At 45.0% G+C, this 24,701-nt stretch overlaps 1 protein-coding gene and 1 pseudogene across 1 annotated transcript in view; one reads left to right on the top strand and one right to left on the bottom strand.

The window, feature by feature from the left end:
• The window catches only part of LOC139325576 (uncharacterized), a 200,861-nt gene that overhangs the window by 22,461 nt on the left and 153,699 nt on the right, over window positions 1–24,701 (top strand). The window contains 3 exon segments of the mRNA XM_070955513.1: window positions 19,596–20,571; window positions 20,573–20,919; window positions 20,921–21,246. Coding sequence (XP_070811614.1) covers window positions 19,596–20,571; window positions 20,573–20,919; window positions 20,921–21,246 — 1,649 coding nt within the window.
• The window catches only part of LOC139325597 (uncharacterized), a 200,237-nt pseudogene that overhangs the window by 72,393 nt on the left and 103,143 nt on the right, over window positions 1–24,701 (bottom strand).

Below are 24,701 nucleotides of genomic sequence, written 5' to 3'. Positions count from 1 at the left end.
ATCCATGCCAACCTCTCCTTGTCTGACCTCCCAGCGCCTGGGGAAAAGCCGGGTGTTGAAGGCTGAAAGGCTGGAGGCCCTTTGAGAATCTGGCTCGTATCTCACAAAGCTTCTTTGGCCTTAGAGAGTCCCTTTAGCAGTTTCTGCTGGAAGACAAGGGGACCGTTGAGAGAATCCAATTGACAAGAGTTTCTGATGTCTGAGGAGAGTCTTACATGGTATGGACAGTTCACACCCCCAACAATGGAGGCCAAATTAGCCCTAGATTCAGCCACAGCACACTTGCTTCAATCAGGCACTGAGTGGGAATATTTAAAGGCAACTTATTAGAGTATTGTAGCAAAGAGATTTCCCTTAATGAAAAGAGAGAATCTAGGACACAGAATCGGGTTTCATTTTATACTCCATACAATAGAAAAAGTACAAAATAAGAGTTGATTGCATGGAATAAAAGGGTGGATAAAAATTGATTAAAAAAATAAATAAATCATAATTTTGATTTAAATGGGATTTTTTTTGTTATTTTTTATCAAATTTATTTTAATAAAATACTTTTGGGATAAAAATCCCATTGGGATTTCTATGCTATACTATGCTATGCTATGCTATGCTATGCTATGCTATGCTATGCTATGCTATGCTATGCTATGCTATGCTATGCTATGCTATGCTATGCTATTCAAATAGAATAGCATAGCATAGCATAGCATAGCATAGCATAGCATAGCATAGCATAGCATAGCATAGCATAGCATAGCATAGCATAGCATAGAATAGGAGTTTTTTATTGGCCAAGTGTGATTGGACACACAAGGAATTTGTCTTGGTGCATATACTCTCAGTGTACATAAAAGAAAAGATACGTTCATCAAGAATCATAAAGATAATTTTCCATTTAAGATACATTAATAATTTAGTCTATTCAGGTTGAAATGAAGTTTAGTTATGTAGCATGAAGCTGTATATTCTGCAATATTTACATTTCTGCTAAACTCATTCAATGAATCCAAGCACCGCAAGCTGAAATAACATGCACTGCATTGATACATCCACAGAGTTTCACAGTAACCATGAGATAACTCATAAAGCAAGGGCAGGAATATTCCTTTTCCCCATTTTTCTTCAAATACACTGTATGTAGACTACAAACTGTATGATTGTTGGAAGAGAAATGCATCTGTACCCTCAGCCTCTAAGTGTGAGGGGGAAGGGCAAGCAGTAAAAATGGAAGTGAAACCTCCTAAGCAGCTTATAAATATAACATTAAAGAGCACCTGTCATTTCAGATCCATCATGGCAGGGCCTGTGAGAGGGCATCCACTCACCTGCTGCCAGCCACGTCCCTCACCTGGTTGTGTCACTGATGCATCACCAGCCGTCCTATTAAAATGAATGGGACTGTCGGCGAGTCAACAGCGGCTCAGAGGAGGAGCTGCTGCGGGACAGACATGACAGCTGCTTTTTAAAAATTATGATTTAAAAAGTTGATTTAAATCTTTTTAATAGCGATTTATATAATGATTTAAATTGACATGATTTAAATCAACGTGATTTAAATGAAATCCACCTTGGAAGAAATCATCCTGCTCAATTATGGTTATATCAGAGACATGGACAGTAACATCCCATAATATTAAGCATAATCACTGAAATGAGCCTTGCATTAAAAGAACATTCACATGGGAAATGGCATGTCTCTTGTGAAAAGGTACAATTTAAACCAGTTGAAACATCTAGCATGTACAATTGAAAAAGTCCTTTATTATTCAGCCTGAGAAAGTCCTTTATTTGGCAGTTATTATTTATCCTTATTGTCTTCTTTAATCATTTGGAGTAAAGAGCAATAATTCCTCTTATTGGAATTATTATAATGATGATGAATATGCACTAGGTGAATTCCTAGGGTGTCTATACACACTTAGCCAAATTAAATATACAATTCAATTCCCAAGATACACCGTGACTGAAGGTCTTCTCACACTCAGGTATGTTTATGATTTTTCTCCCACGTGAATTCTTTGGTGTCGATTGAGGCTACTATGCTCAATATAGCTGTTTCCACACTCCAGGCATTAATGTGGTTTTTCTCCTGAGTGGATCCTTTGATGTTTATAAAGGTTTCCCCTCTGACTGAAGCTCTTTCCACACACCAGGCATTTATGTGGTTTTTCTCCTGAGTGGATCCTTTGATGCTGGGAAAGTTGTCCTTTCTGACTGAAACTCTTTCCACACTCCAGACATTTATGTGGTTTTTCTCCTGTGTGGATTCTTTGATGTATCTGCAGACTTCCTCTCCTACTGAAGCTCTTTCCACACTCCAGGCATGTATGTGGTTTCTCTCCTGTATGGATCCTTTGATGTATCTGCAGACTTCCTCTTCTACTGAAGCTCTTTCCACACTCAAGGCATTTATGTGGTTTCTCTCCTGTGTGGATCCTTTGATGTCTATAAAGAGTTCCTCTCCTACTGAAGCTCTTTCCACAATCAAGACATTTATGTAGTTTTTCTCCTGAATGAATTGTTTGATGCTGGGAAAATTTTCCTCTCTGACTGAAACTCTCTCCACACTCCAGGCACTGATACGGTTTCTCTCCTGAGTGGATTGTTTGATGAATATAAAGATTTCCTCTCTGATTGAAACTCTTTCCACACTCAAGGCATTTATGTGGTTTTTCTCCTGTGTGGATTCTTTGATGCAGGTAAAGACTTCCTCTTCTACTGAAGCTCTTTCCACAATCAAGACATTTATGTAGTTTTTCTCCTGAATGGATTGTTTGATGCTGGGAAAGTTGTCCTTTCTGACTGAAACTCTTTCCACACTCCAGGCATTTATGTGGTTTTTCCCCTGAATGGATTGTTTGATGCTGGGAAAGTTGTCCTTTCTGACTGAAACTCTTTCCACACTCTAGGCACTGATACGGTTTCTCTCCTGAGTGGATTGTTTGATGAATATAAAGATTTCCTCTCCGAGTGAAACTCTTTCCACACTCCAGGCATTTATGTGGTTTTTCCCCTGTGTGAATTGTTTGATGTTCATACAGAGTTTCTCTCCTACTGAAGCTCTTTCCACACTCCAGACATTTATGTGGTTTTTCTCCTGAGTGGATTGTTTGATGAATGTAAAGATTTCCTCTCTGATTGAAGCTCTTTCCACACTCCCAGCACTGATACGGTTTCTCTCCTGAGTGGATCCTTTCATGTCTGTGCAGACTTCCTCTCCAATTGAAGCTCTTTCCACAATCAAGACATTTATGTGGTTTTTCTCCTGAATGGATTGTTTGATGCTGGGAAAGTTGTCCTTTCTGACTGAAACTCTTTCCACACTCTAGGCATTGATACGGTTTCTCTCCCCAGTGGATTTTTTGATGCAGGTAAAGATTTCCTCTCCGAGTGAAACTCTTTCCACACTCCAGGCATTTATGTGGTTTTTCTCCTGTGTGAATTGTTTGATGTTCATACAGAGTTTCTCTCCTACTGAAGCTCTTTCCACACTCCAGACATTTATGTGGTTTTTCTCCTGAATGGATTGTTTGATGTGTATAAAGGTTGCTCCTCCAACTGAAGCTCTTTCCACACACCAGGCACTTATGAGGTTTTTCTACCCAATGGATCCTTTGATGTTTATAAAGATGTCCCCTCTGACCGAAGCTCTTTCTACACTGAAAGCATTTATGAGGTTTTTCTCCTATGTGGATCCTTAAATGACTTTCAAGATGGCCAATTGTTTTGAAGGATTTTCCGCATTCGGGGCATTGATGTTTCCTTCCTCCCTCCTGGATCCTTCGGGGCTTTCGGGGTCTTCCGAAGGAGCCTCCGCCCTCCAGGCCCATCTCGGCGTCTCCGCCCGTTTCCTCCTCCCTGCATCGCCCTCTAGGCAGCCGCCTTTCCCGGGCTCCCCCTGGGCTCCTCCCTCCTGCGTCCCCGGAGCCCCCCGGCCTTTCCCTGCCATCTCCCACAGAAGCCGCGCCGGGACCGGGCAAGGCTGCTCCACGGGGCCCGCTCTCCTCCTCCTCCTCCTGGGCGGTGCCTCTTTCCTGCATCCGCCACCATCGTCCATCTTCCTGCAGGGGAGAAAGAGAAGAGGGTTACGGCTGCGTCCCCTTCCCTGCAGGGCAGGCCCAGGCCCAGGCCCCTGCCTCCCACGGGCCTCTTGGGCATTCTCCAGGCGGACACGGCCTCCTTCCCAGCCTCCCGTCTCCCTCCCCGCCCTCAAGACTAGGCCTCAGGATCCCTGGCCTGCCTTATTCAGAGACACTCTCCCGGACTTCAACTCCCAGCATTCCCTGCGCCAAACCTGCATCATCCGCGCTACTCTGTCGTCGATTCAGGGAGCTCCCTTTTGCCCGTTTTAATTTTCTCTCCAAATACTTCACTTCTTCGTCCAGAGGATCGGCCCCACGGAGTCACCCTGCCAATCGCTGCCTTCCTCAGAACGACCAATGGGCGTCCTCCTTTCTCCAATCAACCAGATGGCGCCTGCGCAGTGCCGAGGACGTGGAAGTGGGGTGGGGCGGGGAGCTCCCCTTCAACTTTGTGGTCTGATCTCCCCCCCTCCCCCGCTCTGTATTGAGGGAGGGGGAGGTCAGGGGCTCTTCTGTGGCTGTGACCTCATAGCAACCTCTGAAGGGGAGCCAGGGATGAAGGCTGGGAGGGGAGAAAGAAGAGACCCTGAGTTCAAGGGTTGCACAGCTCCCTTTTCAGTCCAGCCCACCTCACAGGGCTGTTGTTGGGGGAAGAGAGGAGGAAGGTGTCACCATTGCTAGAAGACCTTGGCTTCTTGCAAGCGTTCTCCTTCATTTTGCTGCATGTGTTCTCCACCTTATTTGTAAAAATAATAAATGGAGAATCCAAATAAATACATAAAGTCGCTATGTGTGACTCACAAGTGTGTTTTTAAATAGCAACTACATGGAGTCTATTTGATGCAGGACAATTCTTGTTCCTAGATAGAAGAACTAGGAATTCATGCACAAAAGCAGACCAGCTCCAGTTAAACAGGACGTAAGGATGAGAATCTCCTCCAATGGTTCCTTCCTGCTAATGAATTTCCTCTCATTCCAATACATTATTGTTGGAAAAAGGAAACAGGGAATCATGCAATTTTGATAAGATCCAAGTTGGTTTCTTTCTGAGTCTCCTAATTGCTGGATCCCTCAACATTTGGCCAAAAGAGGATCATGTGACTAGGGGGTTCAGCATCCTGTCAGATCCCTAAAAGTGATACTGCCATTCAAGTGAAGGAAGGGGGGATGTGGATTCGATTTACTAGCATGGCCTGTGTCATCATATATTTTACAACCTATATCCTGGCGCCAAGGAAGCCTGAGATTCCCTTTACCTGCAGGAATTTATATGATAGCCATGTGGGTTGTCTCACTTTAAAGGGAAATGGTGGGAATGCATGTTTGTTTGGGTTCTCAAAGGAAATAGTAAAGAAAACATCTTCACACTTGTGTATTGGCTAAAATCTGCATTCTGACTTAAAGGGAGGGGTCTCTACCACTTTAATCCTACTGCTTTGCCTAAAGGTATTCAGATTGTGATTTAGCTGGATGGTTTTCACTTCTGCTTAATAAAAGAATCCTTTTGAATAACTACGTTTCAAGAGTTCGTACTTTCTTAGGTTGGAAGGAGAGGCGATCCTTACAGAAAGCACAATCTGCAAAATGGTCAACCCAGAGAAGCAATCTTTGCCCTGCTGAGGGGACCTTGCAAACTATGTCTGAACATAGCGGATGGTGCAGCAGCTACGGGAGAAGACCCAGCAAACCCTCCCCCCCAGGCAGCACGTACACCGGCGCCCATTCCCAATCAACCCCGGGCTCCTCAGCTGGAAAGAGAAACTCCCCCTCTTGGGGTGAAGTTTGATGGGAATCCGCAACAATTAGGATTCTTTGTGGCACATACTACATGCAAGAGTATGGGCGTGATTTCCAAACCCAAGGCTCCCGAGTGCGAGTTGTGACCCTAGCCCTAGAGGGTGCCGCAGCCAGATGGATGGTGACCCTACATAATGCCAACGCACCAGAACTGCGGAATTTCGACCATTTCATGATGGCCCTGCGACGTCGGTTCGAGGACCCACTGGCAGATCGCAAAGCACGTGACCGCATTAAGGTGGTGAGGCAGGGGCGACGGCCAGTAGCAGAGTATACTGAAGAATTCCGGGACCTCGCGTGTTGTGTGCACTGGCCGGAAGATATTTTGGTGAGCTGTTTTAAGGACGGACTGAGTGATGATCTATACAATGCCTGCGTGGCCCGAGGGGCACCGAATGACCTACATGAATGGTATGTCACCACCAAAGAAGCTGAGATCGATATGGCCAGAAACCAGTATCGAGCAGGGCGAGCATGGAAGAAATCCTCACCCCAATGGAAGCAAGAGCCCCACAAACCACAAACCGCATTCTCCCAGAGATCTTCAGCTTGTTTCAAGTGTGGAAAAGAGGGGCACCGAGCTGCAGAGTGTCGTTCGCAAACACCCGCCCGGAACCACCCACCGGGGGAGGGTCCTGGAAAACCGGGTCGGCATGGGAAGGAGACTGCTCTGAGGAGCAGGGAGGCCATAGAAGTCCCATCCCCTCCCCTCTTTGGGGAAGAAACCCTGGCATCTGAACAGGAGGAATCACACTCGTTTGGAAGCGATCCAGATGATGAGCCACTGGTAAGCAAACCAATTAAACCGCTTACCCTCCCCTTAAGACTATTTATCCCAAACCAGGACAGGGAGATAAGTATCCCCACCCTAGTGGATTCGGGGTGCACTCGTTGTTTGATCAGCCCAACCTTAGTAGGGAGGTTAGGGATTAACGTAAGAAAGCTGAAAACCCCCATTGCTTTCTGCCAACTAGATGGGTCAATAGCAGGAGGGGAGCCAGCTTCTCTGGCCACCATGCCTCTACATATAGGCATTGGAAGCCACGAGGAAAGGCTTACCTTTATAGTGGCACCTGGCATGGAACGGCCGTTGGTTCTGGGCCTTGCGTGGCTAAAAAGATGGAACCCACAAATCAATTGGAAACAAGGCATCATAAAATTTCAGAGGAAGGTGACTTTTGCTGAGTATCCACATAAAGGACTTGAGGGGGCAGAGAATCGAGAAACAGCCATGCCTGGTCATGCCACACCAACTGAGGGCATACCCATAGAATACAAAGATTTAGCTGAGGTTTTTAGCGAAAAAGCCTCAGACGAGCTCCCCCCCCCCACCGTGCCACTGACTGTGCAATAGAAATCCTACCCGGCGCGAAACTCCCTAAACCCAAGATGTACAGCATGTCACCGAGGGAGTAGGAAGAGCTGAGAACATTCATTGAGAAAAACCTAGCAAGGGGTTTCATCGAGCCAGCCCGACCAAAAATTGCAGCCCCAGTGTTGTTTAGAGAGAAAAAAGATGGTTCAAAACGCTTATGCGTTGACTACCGGAACATTAATACTATCAGTGTGCAGAACGTGTATCCTCTCCCCCTTATGAAAGATATGTTAGCACACCTCGCTAAAGGGAAATTTTTTTCAAAGCTGGACTTAAGGGAGGCTTACTACCGTGTCAGAATTAAGGAAGGGGATGAGTGGAAAATGGCATTTAACACCCCCCTCGGCTGCTACCAATTCAAGGTGCTCCCCTTTGGGTTACAAGGAGCCCCTGCAGTGTTTATGCAGTTAATAAATGAAGTGCTGCATCAGCATTTATATAAGGGGGTTCTGGTCTATTTGGACGACATTTTAATCTATACCGAGACCAAAGCAGAACATGTAAAACTAGTCAGGGCAGTTTTAAACAAACTCCGCGCGGCCAAACTTTATGCCAAACTTTCCAAATGTGAATTCCATCAAGAGAAGATTGACTATTTGGGATACCGCATTTCACACCAGGGGGTTGAGATGGATCCTCTAAAAGTGCAGGCTGTACTTGATTGGGACCCTCCACGCACACGTAAACAGTTACAGAGCTTCCTGGGGTTTGCCAACTTTTACCAGCAGTTTATCCCTGCGTTTGCTCAGATTGCCCTCCCCATCACCAAGCTCTTAAAAACAAAGGGGGAGGACAACCCTAAACCAAAGCAACCATTGAACTGGACTATGGAATGCCAGGCAGCATTTGAAAAACTTAAACGGCTGTTCTCAGCAGAACCAATTCTACAACACCCGGACACGGAGAAACCATTTGTCATACAAGCAGATGCCAGCGATGTGGCAATAGGAGCGGTCCTGCTTCAGAAGAATGAGCAAGACCAACTACAGCCCTGCACTTACACATCCAAAAAGTTGAATGAGACTGAGCAAAGGTGGGCTATTTGGGAGAAAGAGGCGTATGCAGTTCGTTGGGCATTGTTAACCTGGCGGCACTTCCTAGAAGGCAGTAAGACCCCTTTTGAAGTCTGGACTGATCATAAAAATCTAGAAGCCCTAAAGACCCCAAGGAAACTCTCCCCAAAACAAGTACGATGGGCTCAGTACTTTAAACGGTTTGATTTTACTCTAAAATACCTCCCGGGGGGGAAAAACTTTCTGGCGGATGCGCTATCCAGAAAACCGCAATACATTCGTGCAAGGTCAGACGTAATCAAACCCATAGTACAAAACAATCATCTAGCTGCTAAAGTAGTCACCAGATCCCAGGCAAAACAAGAAACAGTGACAGACAATGACATCACCCAAAATTTTAAACAAGCATTGGCCACTGATGAATGGTTTTTGAACAACAAATCCAGCTGTCTGATGAAAGAAGACTTGGCTTGGGTGGGGGGGAAGTTGTATGTCCCTGCAAGCCAAAGACTATGCTTAATGGTACGGTGCCATGACTCCAAATTAGCTGGACATTTTGGGTTTGTGAAAACTTTACACCTGATTAAAAGACAATTTTGGTGGCCATCACTAAAAAAGGACATAGAAAGCTATGTAGCTAGCTGCCCCATTTGTGCAGCACCAAAAAGACGCCAGGGGAAATCCCCAGGTCTATTGCAGAAGGTAGCTGAACCTGCAGCGCCTTGGAGAGAGATTGCTATGGATTTCATTGTGGAATTGCCAAACAGTGAGGGAAATACTGTTATTTGGGTTGTGACAGACCTATTTTCAAAACAGGCACATTTTATACCCTGCCAAAAGATCCCAACTGCTAAAAGTTTAGCCAAATTATTCCTAATACACATTTATCGACTTCATGGTGCTCCACAAAGGATCATCTCCGACAGAGGGGCTCAATTCACCTCCAACTTTTGGAGGGCGTTTTTGGGCTTACTTGGTACTGGCCAGGGGTTGAGCACATCTTTTCATCCGTGCACTAATGGCAATTCTGAAATTTTGAACTCGGTACTAGAACAATATTTAAGATGTTTCATTAATTTTCAACAGGATAACTGGACCGAACTTTTGCCTTTTGCTGAAGTTGCGTTTAATAATGCTGTCCATTCAAGCACTGGTTTTACCCCTTTTAGAGTAGCAACAGGCCAGGATTTCAGCCCCATGCCTGAACTACCCACAGAAGAACCCACCATCCCCTCACTTAAGGAGTGGATGGACAATTTGCAAAACACGTGGCCAGTGGTTAGATTAGCCTTACAGGAAGCTAGAGAAGCTTTTAAGATTCAAGCTGACAAGAAAAGGATGGAACCCAAACCTTTTCATATTGGAGACAGAGTACACTTATCTACAAAATTCTTGAAATCATTACAACCATCAAAGAAATTAGGGCCAAAGTTCATTGGACCTTTCCCCATCACTAGAATCATCAATCCAGTAGCAGTTGAACTACTTCTTCCAAAGACACTCAGGCAGATCCACCCAGTATTCCATATCAGTTTACTCAAACGAGAAGTAATCTCATCCCTCAGACCACCTGCATCTACACCATCTGTTCCCATCATGATTGAAGGTGAACAACACTTTGAAATCAAGGAAATCCTTGATTCTAGGATCCACAGAGGAAAAGGCCAATACTTAGTTGCTTGGAAACATTTACCATCAGCACACAATGAATGGGTCGCTAAACACCACGTTAGGGCTCCAAACTTACTGACAAAATTTCACTCCCAATACCCTAACAAACCTTGTTGATATACTATCATGAAATCTTGTGTATATTTGTTTTTTTTTTACAGGTGGACCCTTTTGTTTTCTAAGGAGGGTAGCATGTCAGATCCCTAAAAGTGATACTGCCATTCAAGTGAAGGAAGGGGGGACTTGGATGGCCTGTGTCATCATATATTTTACAACCTATATCCTGGCGCCAAGGAAGCCTGAGATTCCCTTTACCTGCAGGAATTTATATGATAGCCATGTGGGTTGTCTCACTTTAAAGGGAAGTGGTGGGAATGCATGTTTGTTTGGGTTCTCAAAGGAAATAGTAAAGAAAACATCTTCACACTTGTGTATTGGCTGAAATCTGCATTCTGACCTGAAGGGAGGGGTCTCTACCACTTTAATCCTACTGCTTTGCCTAAGGGCATTCAGATTGTGCTTTAGCTGGATGGTTTTCACTTCTGCTTAATAAAAGAATCCTTTTGAACAACTACGTTTCAAGAGTTCGTACTTTCTTAAGTTGGAAGGAGAGGCGATCCTTTAATTATGCAGTATTTTGTTTTTGCAGAAGTTGTTCAAGGGAGACAGGATTTTTTTTCTGTCCTGGATTGCTGTGTTATGTTGGGATTCAGCAAAAGGTGTCTCACCTAAGCAGAAATAATGGAGGGAGCTCACCTGGGATGATGGAGCAACACAAAACAGCATGGCAACACAAAGGGAATGTGATGGGAAGTTCATCCAGAGCTACGTTAATGAGTGGAACTTCCCTTGACAGAGGCAGTCTACACCCAAAAAGCTGAGCAGCTTTAGTGATTGGTTTGGTTGCCTCCTTCAGACATTTGCCTGGCACTGGTGGGTGTGGAAAAGGCGGAGCAGGTGAGCTTTGGGAGGAGGCCAAGGGAGGCCTGCCATCTCTGAGGGAATTCTGAGGGCTTCATGACCTCACCCATGCAGGCTCAACTGCCAGTTACCGTCAGTTATCAGAGTGAAGGTGCCTTCCAAGAGGTAGGTTGGTTTCTGAAGGGCTCCTGGACTCTGGGAAATCTTCCCTCTATTTGCAGCCAATTTACCAGAGTTGTATTGCAAGGGTGAAAATGCCCATTTGGCCTCTTACCTGCTTGGGTGCCCCTCCAACCTCCCCCCCCCACCTTGCCTAGGGAGGGAGCCTGGATGGGGGGGGAGTCAAAGTCCCAGAAGGGCCCCTCAACCTGCCTCTTTTTCTATTACTTTTATTTATTGGTTGATCGTTTTAAATCATGTCTTAGTCTCCAAACTCAAGGCACCAAGTTTGGTGTGGAGCTGAAAAGAACTTAATTACCTGAATTTGAGAGACTTTGAGAGAAGCCAAGGGGCTCCTTTGCCCGCCTGAAAATACAGATCGTCAAATAATTCAAGCAAAGCAAAAACATTTATTAACGTCTTTTAAGAGGGTACAGAAACAAATGATACATACATTCAATGTCAGTAAAGAAATGATGAAACAATAAAATACACTGGTTGTCAAGTTTAAACAAAAGAAAACTTTGATTCTAGATAATATCCCCCAAAGGGCTAATTGATGAGTTCCATTAGTCTTTCCAGCTGCGTTTGAAAGTTGCAGGTGCATTCAAAGCCTCTCAGAATGCTTTTGTTCCCACATACCAAATAAAGAGCCTTAGTCAAGAAGGGGAAAACATGCATTCTTAACCTGAAAAAAAAGGGGTATGACATGTTAAAAGCGCTACTGTGTCATTTCAAATTAGTGATGAAGCCTAACATGGGAAGATCACACGCTGTTTAACTTGCTGTGAATTCACTTGCTTTCTTAGACTTTGCCTCAGTCTTCTCCTCCTTTGATCTAGGCCTTTTCTCAAGGGGTTTTCTCGCTGGGGGAGGGGAGATGGGGGGAGGCTGGTTGTATAGGACATGTGTGAGCTGATCTTCAAAGTTATCCAGAGGAACCAATGTATCCAGTGCAGGATCCTAATCTCTACATATAGCAAAGGAGAAGAAACAACTCTTTGTAGACGATGGTTGTTGCATCCCAAGCATTTCACTATCACGATTCCAGGATGCTAAGCCACTTTGGAAAGTGTTTTTGGAGATTGTGTCCTGCATACCTGAAAGAGAAGCCAGGTTCCATCAGGGATCTTTCAACGTGGTTTTGCATGGCCAGAGCCTTTCGGCAGATGCTCCCCTTGGAGATCGGCTGCGCAAAGGAGCTGCAATAGATGAGAATCACTACAAGATCCAAGATTTTCCCTTCCACAAGGAAAAACTATAACTATTACTGTGGAAAGGCTATCTGTGAGCAGACCCTGAGTGGGTGGCTGTTCCAGATGTTAGGGTAGTGAGGTTAGTTAGGTTTTGCCATAATTGGATCCGCGCCAGTCCGGCTTCAGGCCTGGGCACAGCACGGAAACAGCATTGGTCGCGTTGGTGGATGATCTCTGGAGGGCTCAGGACAGGGGTTGCTCCTCTATCTTGGTCCTATTAGATCTCTCAGCGGCTTTTGATACCATCGACCATGGTATCATATTGCGCCGATTGGAGGGGTTGGGGGTGGGGGGCACCGTTTTGCGGTGGTTCTCCTCCTACCTCTCTGACCGGTCGCAATCTGTGTTGGCAGGGGGGCAGAGGTCGACCCCGAGGCGCCTTGTTTGTGGAGTGCCGCAAGGGTCAGTCCTCTCACCCCTTCTGTTCAACATTTATGTAAAGCCGTTGGGTGAGATCATCCGTGGCTTTGGGGTGGAGTTCCATCAGTATGCTGATGACACCCAGCTGTACGTCTCCACCCCAGGCCACCCCAACGATGCCCTTGAAGTGATGGTCCAGTGCCTGGAGGCCGTGCGGACCTGGATGGGGAGAAACAGGCTCCGACTCAACCCTTCCAAGACCGAGTGGCTGTGGCTTCCGGCGTCCCGATATAGCCAGCTGGTGCCATCGCTGGTTATTAGGGGCGAATCACTGGCCCCCACGGAGAGGGCTCACAACTTGGGCGCCCTCCTGGATGCACGGCTGTCTTTAGAAGAGCATATGACGGCCATGGCCAGGGGGGCTTTTTATCAGGTTCGCCTGATATGCCTGTTGCGTCCCTTTCTGGATCGGGACTCCCTATGCACGGTCACTCAGGCACTCGTCACCTCCCGCCTGGACTACTGCAATGCTCTCTACATGTGGCTCCCCCTGGGGTGCACCCGGAGGCTCCAGCTGGTCCAGAATGCGGCCGTGTGGGGGATTATGGGAGCGATGGGGCGCTCCCATGTGACACCTCTCCTGCGCGAGCTGCACTGTCTCCCGGTGGTCTTCTGGGTGCGCTTCAAGGTGTTGGTGACCACCTTTAACGCGCTCCATGGCTTAGGGCTGGGGTATCTACGAGACCACCGTCTGCCACCAATAGCCTCCAACCAACCAGTACGCTCGCACAGAGAGGGCCTCCTCAGGGTGCCGTCTGCCAGACAATGTCGGCTGACGACCCCCAGGGGGAGAGCCTTCTCTGTCGGGGCACCCGTCATCTGGAACGAGCTCCCCCCAGAAATACGCACAATACCAGACCTCCGGACTTTTCGTCGGGCCCTGAAAACTTATTTATTTCACCTAGCTGGGCTGGCTTGATCCCATCCGTTTTGGTTAATTGAAATTGATTTTAATAGGGTTGTTTTAAATTGTGGCCGAAAATATTTAATTACTTTTAAACTGCTTTTAAATTTTGTACGTTCTGTTTTATTTTGGCTGTTCACCGCCCTGAGTCCTGTTGGAGAAGGGCGGCATACAAATTAAATAAAATACTAAAAATACTAAATACTAAATTGGCATCTCATATCCTACTGTTGGGAAGTGAGGGGAGAAATTGTTATGGGAATCCTCCAATGACTTTGCCGGACACCAACTGGGAAGGGTACCAATACTGATGACGTGAAACTGGCACAGCGCAGACGTCATAAATACATGCCAGTGGCTAAGCGCTTGGATTTTGACCCCATGCCCATGGGGATGCCGGAACAGTCGTAAGTGTGAAAATTGGTCAAGGCCACTTTTTTCAGTGCTGCTATAACTTCCAAGAGTCACTAAGCAAATAGTTGTAAGTCAAGGACTATCTATCCGCCTGCCTTCCCACAGCACCGCCGTTCACTTTCTTCCTTCTCCCGCCGCAAAACGAAAGCGAACGGCAGCCACAGTGCTTCGGGAGGGCAGGCGGACATTCTGGGGCTCCACCGAGACATCCACCTGCCCTCCTGGATCATCACCGGGGCCACCGCCTCCCCTCTCGGTGTCAGTCTCCACCAAGGGCCGCCCGCCGTCAGCTGTTGGCTCTGTTGGGATGATGGGCATGCTGAATATGCCGGTGGAGGGTCTAGAAGGTAAGCCCGATGCTGGCGGTAAAGGATGGGAGGGAGACCCCCTGCACTCGGCCGAGGAGCCGCCTCTGGGGGATATGGTGAGGCTCTTAGGGCGACTGCCTTCCTGCAGAGGTGGAGGTGGTCATGTCCCGCAGCCGCCATCCAGCCCATGACGGGGGATGCACTTTCTTGCCTCTCCCGTCACTGAAAGAAGAAGAAAGAAAGAAAGAAAGAAAGAAAGAAAGAAAGAAAGAAAGAAAGAAAGAAAGAAAGAAAGAGGAAGGGAGGGAGGGAGAGAGAAAAAGAAAGAGAGAGAAAGAAGAGGACAGAAGCACCACAAACCATGACAGCAGACTTGGCTTCAGAAGACACTTAAAACAGCCCAGCAATCTAGGGGTGGAAGGGATCTCGGAGGTCATCTGGTCCAACCTCCTGCTGCAGCAGGAAACCTGACATCGTCTGGATTATTTTGGTGCCTCTAACAGAGAGAAAAATTCCCAGAAAGGAGAAGGACAAGGCTGCCATGCAGAGGAAGGCAGAGATAGTCCTGGACTTATGACCACAATTGAGCCCAAAATTATGGTGGCTAAGCAAGAGCGTTGTTAAGTGAGTTTCACCACATTTTACTCCATCCATGACATTCCCTGGACCAACAGTGAGTGACGTGCATCAAGTTGGCCACGCCCACCCGGTCACATGACCACCAAGCCACGCCCACCAAGCTACACCCACAGAACCCGTAGGGAAAATGTTTGGATTTCATCCCTGAATGGGAGAGTCGGTCTGGGACCGTGGGGTTATCGGGGTCTCCCTTCTCAATAGGGACCTGGTCTGCAGTTGAGGACAGTTCTGGGCGGCAGCAAAGAGACCAGACTAGAAAGGGGATTGAAAACAGACTGGAGACCTTGGCGTTTCTTGAGAGGTTTTCCCAAACTTTCTGAGACGTTCAAAAGGCAAAAGAATCAGGAGTTGGGGAGCACCTATTTATGAAAAGGCAGATGCTTTCAGGAGCTGCAGCATGCAACCCAACTCCTGATTTTTTTTAGGAGGGGGGAGCATAGGATTTCTCTTCAAAAGGCCGGAGTTTTGAAAGTACCACACAAGTAGGGGAACCAGGAGAAAAGATCCAAGCCAATTGCCCAGGGAAACGGCAACAAACTTTGTCTAATTCCACAGCTGCTGATTAAATTAGGACCTGGTTATTGACGGGACGTCTGTTGCCACCAGTAGCCTCCCACTGGCCGGTACGCTCCTGTAGAGAGGGGCTCCTCCGGGTGCCGTCAGCCAAACAATGTCGACTGGCGGCCCCCAGGGGGAGAGCCTTCTCTGTGGGGGCACCCACTATCTGGAACGAGCTCCCCCCGGAGATTCGGAGGATCCCGGACCTACACACCTTCCGCCACGCTCTCAAGACCTTTTTATTCCACCAGGCTGGCCTGGCCTAATTCTCCTTTTTCCTTTTTAAAATGTAAATTTTAATCGGTTTTAAATTATTGGGGTGTTTTAAATTTGTCTACGGCCAAATTGTTTAATTCGGTTTTATTCTGCTTTTAAATTTTGTATTTATGTGTTTTATCTTGTGGCTGTTCACCGCCCTGAGTCCTTCGGGAGTACGGCGGTATATAAATTAAATAAAACAAACATAAACAAGCATTAAATTGAGGAATAAATTCCAAACCAACAGTCCACGATAAGCAAACAAACAAAAAAAACCCTCCTCTCTACCTTCAAGGAAACCAGATTAAAAGAGGGCCAGAATCTGCCTAAAAACTTCTATTGTTTTGCCTGAAAATCCTTCAATGGGTTACTAAAAGAGAGGGCTCGCTGCAAATATATTATTTTTGGGATGGCCGCAATAGCTCTAGAGGTAGCCCGCATTTAACCATTTCTTATGGCAGTCCTGAATGAAGGGACAACCGGTCCTTGAAGTTATGGGCATTGCCAATGCCCTTCTGGCCAGGGAAGGAAAATTCCCTTTCTGCCTTTTTCCGCCATCTTGCTGCCCTGGCATCATGGGGCGCATGAATGTTCTGGCAGATGCCCTTCAAAGCATCAAGAATGCAGAGAAAGGGGGAAAGTTCTCATCAGGCCGTGCTCCAAAATAATTGTCCGCTTCTTAACCGTGATGACGAAACACGGCTCCAGAGGTGAATTGGAGATCATTGATGACCACAGAGCTGGCAAAATTGTTGTGAATTCCCTTTCTCCTGCCATGTTGTTTTGGGTTTTGTTCCATCCTCCCAGGTGAGCTCCCTCCGTTATTTCTCCTTAGATGCAGACCCCTTTTTCTGACTCCCAAACTATTGGTAGATGGGGCCAAGTTTAAAGGCAGAGAGAGGGAGAAATTCTCTCCTCGGATTTTGAACTTCAGGCATCGTTTCTCATACAGTAATCCAGACATAAAACGAAATCCTGTCTCCCTTGAAGAAGTTCTTCCAAAATCAAATCCTGCAGAGTTTAATGATGCTCAACCCCCAAGGCACATGACCCTCTTTTGCCCAAGTTCCAAGTGTTGAGGGATCCAGCAGTTAAAGGGACCCAGAAAGAAACCAAATTGGATCTTATCAAAATTGCCTGATTCCCTGTTTCCTTTTTCCAACCATAATGCGTTGAAATGAGAGGAAATTCACTAGCAGGAACCATTGGCAGGAGATTCTATTTACACCTGCCTCAATCCCTGGGCCCAGAAAGAAAATAAAGTACAGGATAGGCAGGAAAAGGGTTATAAAGTGAGAGATGTACCCAGGCCTCCCCCAACCCCCCCCCCCCCCCCCCGCGATCCAGAATGGCAACATCCCAATAGGGATCTAGGGATCTCTTGTAGCGGTTTCTGCTGGAAGACAAGGAGACCATTGAGAGAATCCAATTGACAGGAGTTTCAGATGTCTGGGGAGGGTCTTACATGGTATTGATATTTGGAAAACCCATATAGATTTTATCAAACAATGACAGAGAGCAGCTCTTACACACCCACAATAATAAAGGCTAAATTAGCCCTAGATTCACCCAAAGCACACTTCCTCCGATTAGGCAACAGGTGGGATCTCCATTTAAAGGCAACTTATTAAGAGTATTAAGAGATGAGATAAGACTGCCCAATCGGAGGAACTAGATAAGGGGCGTCAAACTGAAGGGTGCTTGGATCTGGCCGTGGGGAACAGATCGGACTGGCCCACAATGCCTCTGCCAGTGAAAACAAAGCTTGGGAGGGAAGCGTGTAGCCCTACCAGGCCCAGTTTTCAGCTGCAACGGCCGCCTGCACTCCTCCACCAGCGAAAACGTGGCCTCCACCCCCCCCAGCTCCATTTTCACGGGCAGAGGATTAGGAAAACAAACTAAAAGCAAAAGAAATGTTTCTCCTTTTGCATTTGAGCATCCAAGAAGGGCCAGGAAGGAGAAAAGGCATAGAAGGAAAGATGAGAAGGGAGGAAGGAAGGAAAAAGAAGGAAAGAGGGAAGGAAAAAGAAGAAAAGGGAAGGGAGGGCAGGAGGAAGGAAGGAAGGTTATGAGGGAGGGAGGGTCTGAGGGAAATCCTGTGGTAGCACTTGGCCAGCACAGGTGCCCACAAGAAGAGTGAATATGAGCTGGCCATGCCTACCCGGGGACCCCCCCCCCACCCAGGTCAAACATAACCCTGATGCAGCCCTGAAGGAAATAAGAGTTTGACACCACTGAGCTAGATGCACCTTTTGCTAAGCATTTAGTTGATGAACAGAAAGCAGAGGAATGGGGGACTTTCCCTATCCTGACAACTGGGGAACACCCAGTCTCTGCACCTAGTGGGAGGACCAAACAGGTCCCCAATGAGTCTTATTCATTTAAAACCTTCTTATAACTGCCCATCTTTCAGTCAACTCTGTGCAGCTCCCAAAAGGGTGTTTTCAAAAGTATCCAACACATTAAAACATAAAATAAAAACCATCAAAGAAAAACCTGGGGCCAATCCATGCCACCTTCTCCTTGTCTGACCTCCCAGCGCCTGGGGAAAAGCCAGGGGTTTTAAGGCTAAAAGGGTGGGGGCTTTTTAAGAATATGGCTCATATCTCACAAAGCTTCCTTGGCCTTAGAGAGTCCCTTGTAGGGGTTTCTGCTGGAAGACAAGGGGACCATTCAGGGAATCCAACTGAGAGCTTCAGATGCTTGGGGATGGTCTTAATAGGTCCCCACATTTGGGAAATCCACATAGATTATATCAAACAATGGCAGGGAGAAGCTCCTTTGCACCCCCAACAATAAAGTTCAAATTAGCAATAGATTCAGCCACAGCACACTTGCTCCAATGAGGATCTGAGTGGGAGGAGCATTCAAAGGCAATTTATTAGAATATTGTAGCAAAGAGATTTCACTTAATGAAAAGAGGGAATCCAGGACACAAAGAGCGGCTGATTCAAACTCAGGGTCTCCGAAGGTCCCACAGTAGACCCAACTGACTGCCCTTCATGGGCTCATATAAGGCTTCAACCCCTGACCTCCGCTGGCCTCAATACGGGGGGGGGGGCAGACCGGACCCCAAAGTTCAAAGAAAGCCCCCCCCGTCCCACCTCCGCCCCGGACCGTAATAACTTGCGGAACTGCGCAGGCACCATGTGCCTTGTTGCAGGAAGAAGGACGCTGATTGGTCACGCTCGGGATGTCAGCAATGGGCAAATGGACTCCAAGGAGCGGATCCTACAAGGGAAAAGGCGGAACTAGTGGAGAGAAAAGGGCGTGAAGCCTCCACTTCCGGAAACAAAAAAGGCAGTGAGGGAAGCTGCCTGAATCAGCGACAGAGGAGGCCCTTTGATGCAGGTTTGGCGCAGGGGATGCTGGGAATCATAGTCCGGGAGGGTCTCTTTCAGGTCCGCACAGCGGGGGGGGGGGGGGCTTGGACCTGGGCCTCCCCTGTGGGGAAGGGGATGCAGCCGTGACCCTCTTCTCTCTCTCCCCTGCAGGAGGACGGAGGATGGTGGCGGATGCAGGAAAGTGGCGCCACCCGAGAGGAGGAGGAAGAGGAGAGTGGGCCCCACGGAGCAGCCCTGCCCAGTCCCGGCACAGCTTCCCCTGGAGACGGCGGGGAAAGGCCGGGGGGCTCCGGGGCTGCAGGCAGGAGGAGCCCAGGGGGAGCCCGGGAAAGGCAGCTGCCTGGAGGGCGATGTGGAGAGGAGGAAACGGGCGGAGACCCCGAGACAGGCTTGGAGGGCGGAGCTTCCTTTGAAAGCCCCCAAAAGCCCTGAAGGATCCAGGAGGAAGAAAATGAACATCAGTGCCCACAATGTTGTAAAACCTTCAAAAGAAAAGGAAATCTTCAAAGCCACCTAATTATCCACACAGGAGAGAAACCTCATAAGTGCCTGGAGTGTGGAAAGAGCTTTGGTGATAGGAGCACCCTCTATAGACATCAAAAAATCCACTCAGGAGAAAAACCACATAAATGCCTTGAGTGTGGAAAGAGATTCAGTCAGAGGGGACATCTTTATAGACATCAAAGGATCCACTCAGGAGAAAAACCTCATAAATGCCTGGAGTGTGGAAAGAGCTTCAGTCAGAGGGGACATCTTTATACACATCAAAGAATCCACACAGGAGGGAAACCTCATAAGTGCCTGGAGTGTGGAAAGAGATTCAGTCAGAGGGGATATCTTTATAGACATCAAAGAATCCACTCAGGAGTAAAACCTCATAAATGCCTTGAGTGTGGAAAGCGATTCAGTGAGAGGGGACATCTTTATACACATCAAAGGATCCACACAGGAGAAAAACCTCATAAGTGCCTGGAGTGTGGAAAGAGCTTCAGTAAGAGGGGACATCTTTATACACATCAAAGAATCCACTCAGGAGAAAAACCTCATAAATGCCTGGAGTGTGGAAAGAACTTCAGTCAGAGGGGACATCTTTAGGTACATCAAAGGATCCACACAGGAGAAAAACCTCATAAATGCCTGGAATGTGGAAAGAGCTTCAATCAGTTGGGAAACCTTTATACACATCAAAGGATCCACACAGGAGAAAAACCTCATAAATGCCTGGAGTGTGGAAAGAGATTCAGTAAGAGAGGACATCTTTATACACATCAAAGGATCCACACAGGAGAGAAACCTCATAAATGCCTTGAGTATGGAAAGAGATTCAGTCTGAAGGGAAACCTTTATACACATCAAAGGATCCACACAGGAGAAAAATCTCATAAATGCCTGGAGTGTGGAAAGAGCTTCAGTCATAGCAGCGCCCTTTATACACATCAAAGGATCCATTCAAGGGGTGGAACCTCATAAATGCCTGGAATGTGGAAAGAGATTCAGTCTGAAGGGAAATCTTTATATACATCAAAGGATCCACACAGGAGAAAAACCTCATAAATGCCTGGAATGTGGAAAGAGCTTCAGTCAGTTGGGAAACCTTTATACACATCAAAGGATCCACACAGGAGAAAAACCTCATAAATGCCTTGAGTGTGGAAAGAACTTCAGTCTGAGGGGAAATCTTTATAGACATCAAAGGATCCACACAGGAGAAAAACCTCATAAATGCCTTGAGTGTGGAAAGAGATTCAGTCTGAGGGGAAATCTTTATATACATCAAAGGATCCACACAGGAGAAAAACCTGGAGTGTGGAAAGAGCTTCAGTCATAGCAGCGCCCTTTATACACATCAAAGGATCCACACAGGAGAAAAACCTCATAAATGCCTTGAGTGTGGAAAGAGATTCAGTCTGAGGGGAAATCTTTATATACATCAAAGGATCCACACAGGAGAGAAACCTCATAAATGCCTTGAGTGTGGAAAGAGATTCAGTCTGAGGGGACATCTTTATATACATCAAAGGATCCACACAGGAGAAAAACCTCATAAATGCCTTAAGTGTGGAAAGAGCTTCAGTCATAGCAGCGCCCTTTATACACATCAAAGGATCCATTCGGGGGGGGGGAACCATATAAATGCGTGGAATGTGGTTCTTCCAAGATAAACACCAAGTCATCGGCAAATGCTTGCAATTTATATTCTTGATTTTGAATTTTCATTACTTTTATTCCTTTTTCTTCTCTAATATTTCTATTTAGTAGTTCTAGTGTTAACACAAACAACAATGGTGACAATGGACATCCTTGTCTCGTTCCTTTTTGTATTTCAATAGATTCTGTCATCTCTCCATTCATCATTATTTTGGCTGTTTGTTTATAATATATAGCTTCTATAGCTTGAACAAATTTCTCTTCAAAGCCCATCTGTTTCAATTGTAATATCATAAATCGCCAGTTCACATTGTCAAAGGCTTTTTGTGCATCTAAAAACATCAAAGCCATTTGCTTTTCTGGGTGTGCATCGTAATATTCCAATGTATCCAAAATTATCCTCAAATTATCTCTAATCTGCCTTTTTGGCAGAAATCCATTTTGGTCCGGGTGTATAAAATTATTTAGATATCTTTTAAGTCTTTCTGCTAATATTATAGCGAAGATTTTATAGTCTGAGTTTAACAAGGATATTGGCCTATAGTTTTTGACTTGTTGTAGATCAGTATCTTTTTTTGGAATAAGTGTAATATATGCTTCTAACCATGAGTTGGGTATTTCCTTCTGTAACATTACTTCATTCATAATTTCTAGTAATGGGAGACTCAGTGATTCCTGCAAAGTCTTATAATATTCCGCCGGTAATCCATCTGGACCTGGTGCTTTCCCACTTTTTTGTTTTTTAATAGCCTCTGTCAACTCCATCATTGTTATATTCCCTTCTAACATCATCTCAACATCTTTTGGGATCTGAGGTAAGTTCGCCTTATGTAAATATTGTTTAATATTTTCCTCTTCTATCTTTTCCTTTTCATATAACTTTTTGTAATAGTCTTGTACAATGTTCTTCTTTTCCTCATTTCCAAATCTAATTTGTCCTTGATCATCTGTTAGCTGAGTTATTTTCCTTGAGCTTCTTTCTTTTTTCAATTTATAAGCTAGCCATCTGCCTGGTTTATTAGCATCTTCAAAATATTTCTGTTTAGCATTCCTGATTTTTTGTGCTAACTCTTCTTTCTCTAATAATCCCATTTTATGTTTAATCGTATCCATTTTCATTTTAATGTCTTTTTTTGTGGGAACTTCTGCAGTTCTTTTTCTAATGTCTTATAATCATCCTCTAAAGTTTTATATGCTTGTCTTTTCTTAATATTTCTTTTCCTTATATAGTCTATAATCAGGCCTCTGGCATAGGCTTTCATGGTGTCCCATCGATTCTGCAGTGATATATCCTCTTTTCTCTTTTCTTTTAAAAAAAAAGCTAATTCTTTCTCCATCTTCTGTAGGAAATCCTTTTCTTTTAAAATTGTAGTGTTTAAAGTCCATCTGGACCTTCTTCTTTGTCCTTTCCAACTCATCATCATTGGATTATGATCTGCCCAGGTATTAGCCTCTATGGCTATTTCTTCTATATTCGAGGTCAAGTCCATTGTCAACCATATCATATCTATTCTAGACCATGATAAATGTCTATTGGAGTAAAAAGTATATTGTCTATTTTCTGCATTTCTTTCTCTCCATATATCTTTTAAGTTTATTTCCTCTATCATCTTAAAAAAAGATTTCGGCAAAGTTTTCCTACTTTGTTTTGTTGTCTTTTGTGTATTGTAGTCCATTTTCTCATCTACTATTCCATTGAAGTCTCCCATCATACAGATGTTTTCGTAGTCCAGCTCTATTAATTTCAAATGTAATTTTCTATAAAAGTTTTCTTGATTGTCACTAGGAGCATATATCGCTGTTAACAATATTTTCCTGTTATTGTCTGTTATTTCCACCATCAGAATTCGTCCTTCTCCATCTTCATAAATTTTTTCTGCTAATATTGTATCTTTAATGTACAAAACCACTCCTCTTTTCTTACATTGTGGCAGTGAAGCAAATAGTTTCCCTAGTTTGGGCTGTACCAAAAGTGGTTCATGCTGCTTTTTAATATGCACTTCTTGTAAACAAATTATGTCCATTTTCAATTTCTCCAATTTGTGAAATATCTTTCTTCTTTTAGTTGCTATATTAAGTCCATTTATATTTATTGTGATTAATTTTTTCTCCTCCATGTTTATACTTTTTGTATTGGTTTTGTTGATCTATTAGGTCTCAATTCATGTTGTTCCTTGTATTCTATGGCACTGCGCCTTCTAATGCGCTCTCCTCCTTTCCCATCATCAGGAGATCCTCTTCTTCTAGTTGGAGCAGTGACTCTTCCCTTCTTGGCACATCTTTTTCTCTTATATATTCCACAAGAAATGCTTTAGCTTTGTCAATTGAATCTATTTTGAATCTTTGTGTTTGCCATGAAAACACCAATCCTTCTGCTATCAGCCATCTGTAGTTCACTCCTTTCTGGAGCAGTATTTTTGTCAAACATTGATACTCTCTTCTCAGCTCTCTTATTCTTCTCGGTATTTGCTTCAGCACCGTAATTTCCTTGCTCTTGTATTGTAACGCCTTCTCTTTTGCTATCTGCAATATTTGTGTTTTGATTGATTTTTTGGTAAATCTTATGTGGACTTCTCTTGGTAGTTTATTTCTCATTGCATATCTAGTATATACTCGGTATATTTAATCAATGCCATCAAACATTTTTTCTTTAGAAATTTCTAGAGCTCCTGCAAGAATTTCTATCATTTTTTCCGCCAAATTTTCTCCTTTTTCTTCCTCCACATTTTGTAAAATGTAAAATTGGCAGAAGAACAAGTTAAAGAAACAATGATTGCATGTGGGAAAACTGTGAGTCATGGGATTGAGTTAGAGAAATGGGAAAAATTATGGTCACAGAATTATAAAATGACAATGTCAACAGCAAATAAGGAAAACTTGTATAAGATGTTTTACAGGTGGCATCTACCCCCGGCGAGAATAGCCAGAATGTACAAGAACAAATCGGAGAAATGTTGGAAGTGTCATCAGTCCCCGGGCACATATTATCATATGTGGTGGACATGCGCAAAAGCTAAAAGATATTGGACTAAAATCCACAGGTGGTTGGAAAAAATGACAAAGAAACATATTGACTTTAAACCAGATATATTTTTATTGGGGATTTTACCAGAAATATATAACAGAGAAATGAGATATTTAATTGTGAATGTTTTAACGGCAGCTAGAATTGTATTTGCTAGAAACTGGAAAGGTGAGAAGATACCCACGGATGACGACGTTATCAAGAAAATCTTGGAGTGTGCTGAAATGAGTAAATTGACATTTGAAATTAGGGAACAATTAACAATAAAATTAACAATATTATTTGATATGGGATTTATTTTATCAATGGTTAGACAAGAAAGAATGGAAATGAAATATGAAATGAAATGGATAAGATAATAAAATATATAAAGGGTTTTTTTCCCCCCCTTATAGAGGATAATTTACTG

Source organism: Pituophis catenifer, unplaced genomic scaffold (assembly GCF_029215685.1).
Source record: "Pituophis catenifer annectens isolate HBS135680 unplaced genomic scaffold, rPitCat1.0.hap2 SCAF_17, whole genome shotgun sequence".
NCBI classification, from domain to species: domain Eukaryota; kingdom Metazoa; phylum Chordata; class Lepidosauria; order Squamata; family Colubridae; genus Pituophis; species Pituophis catenifer.
The sequence above is the reverse complement of the archived record's forward strand: the minus strand, read 5'-3'. Positions and strand labels throughout refer to the sequence as shown.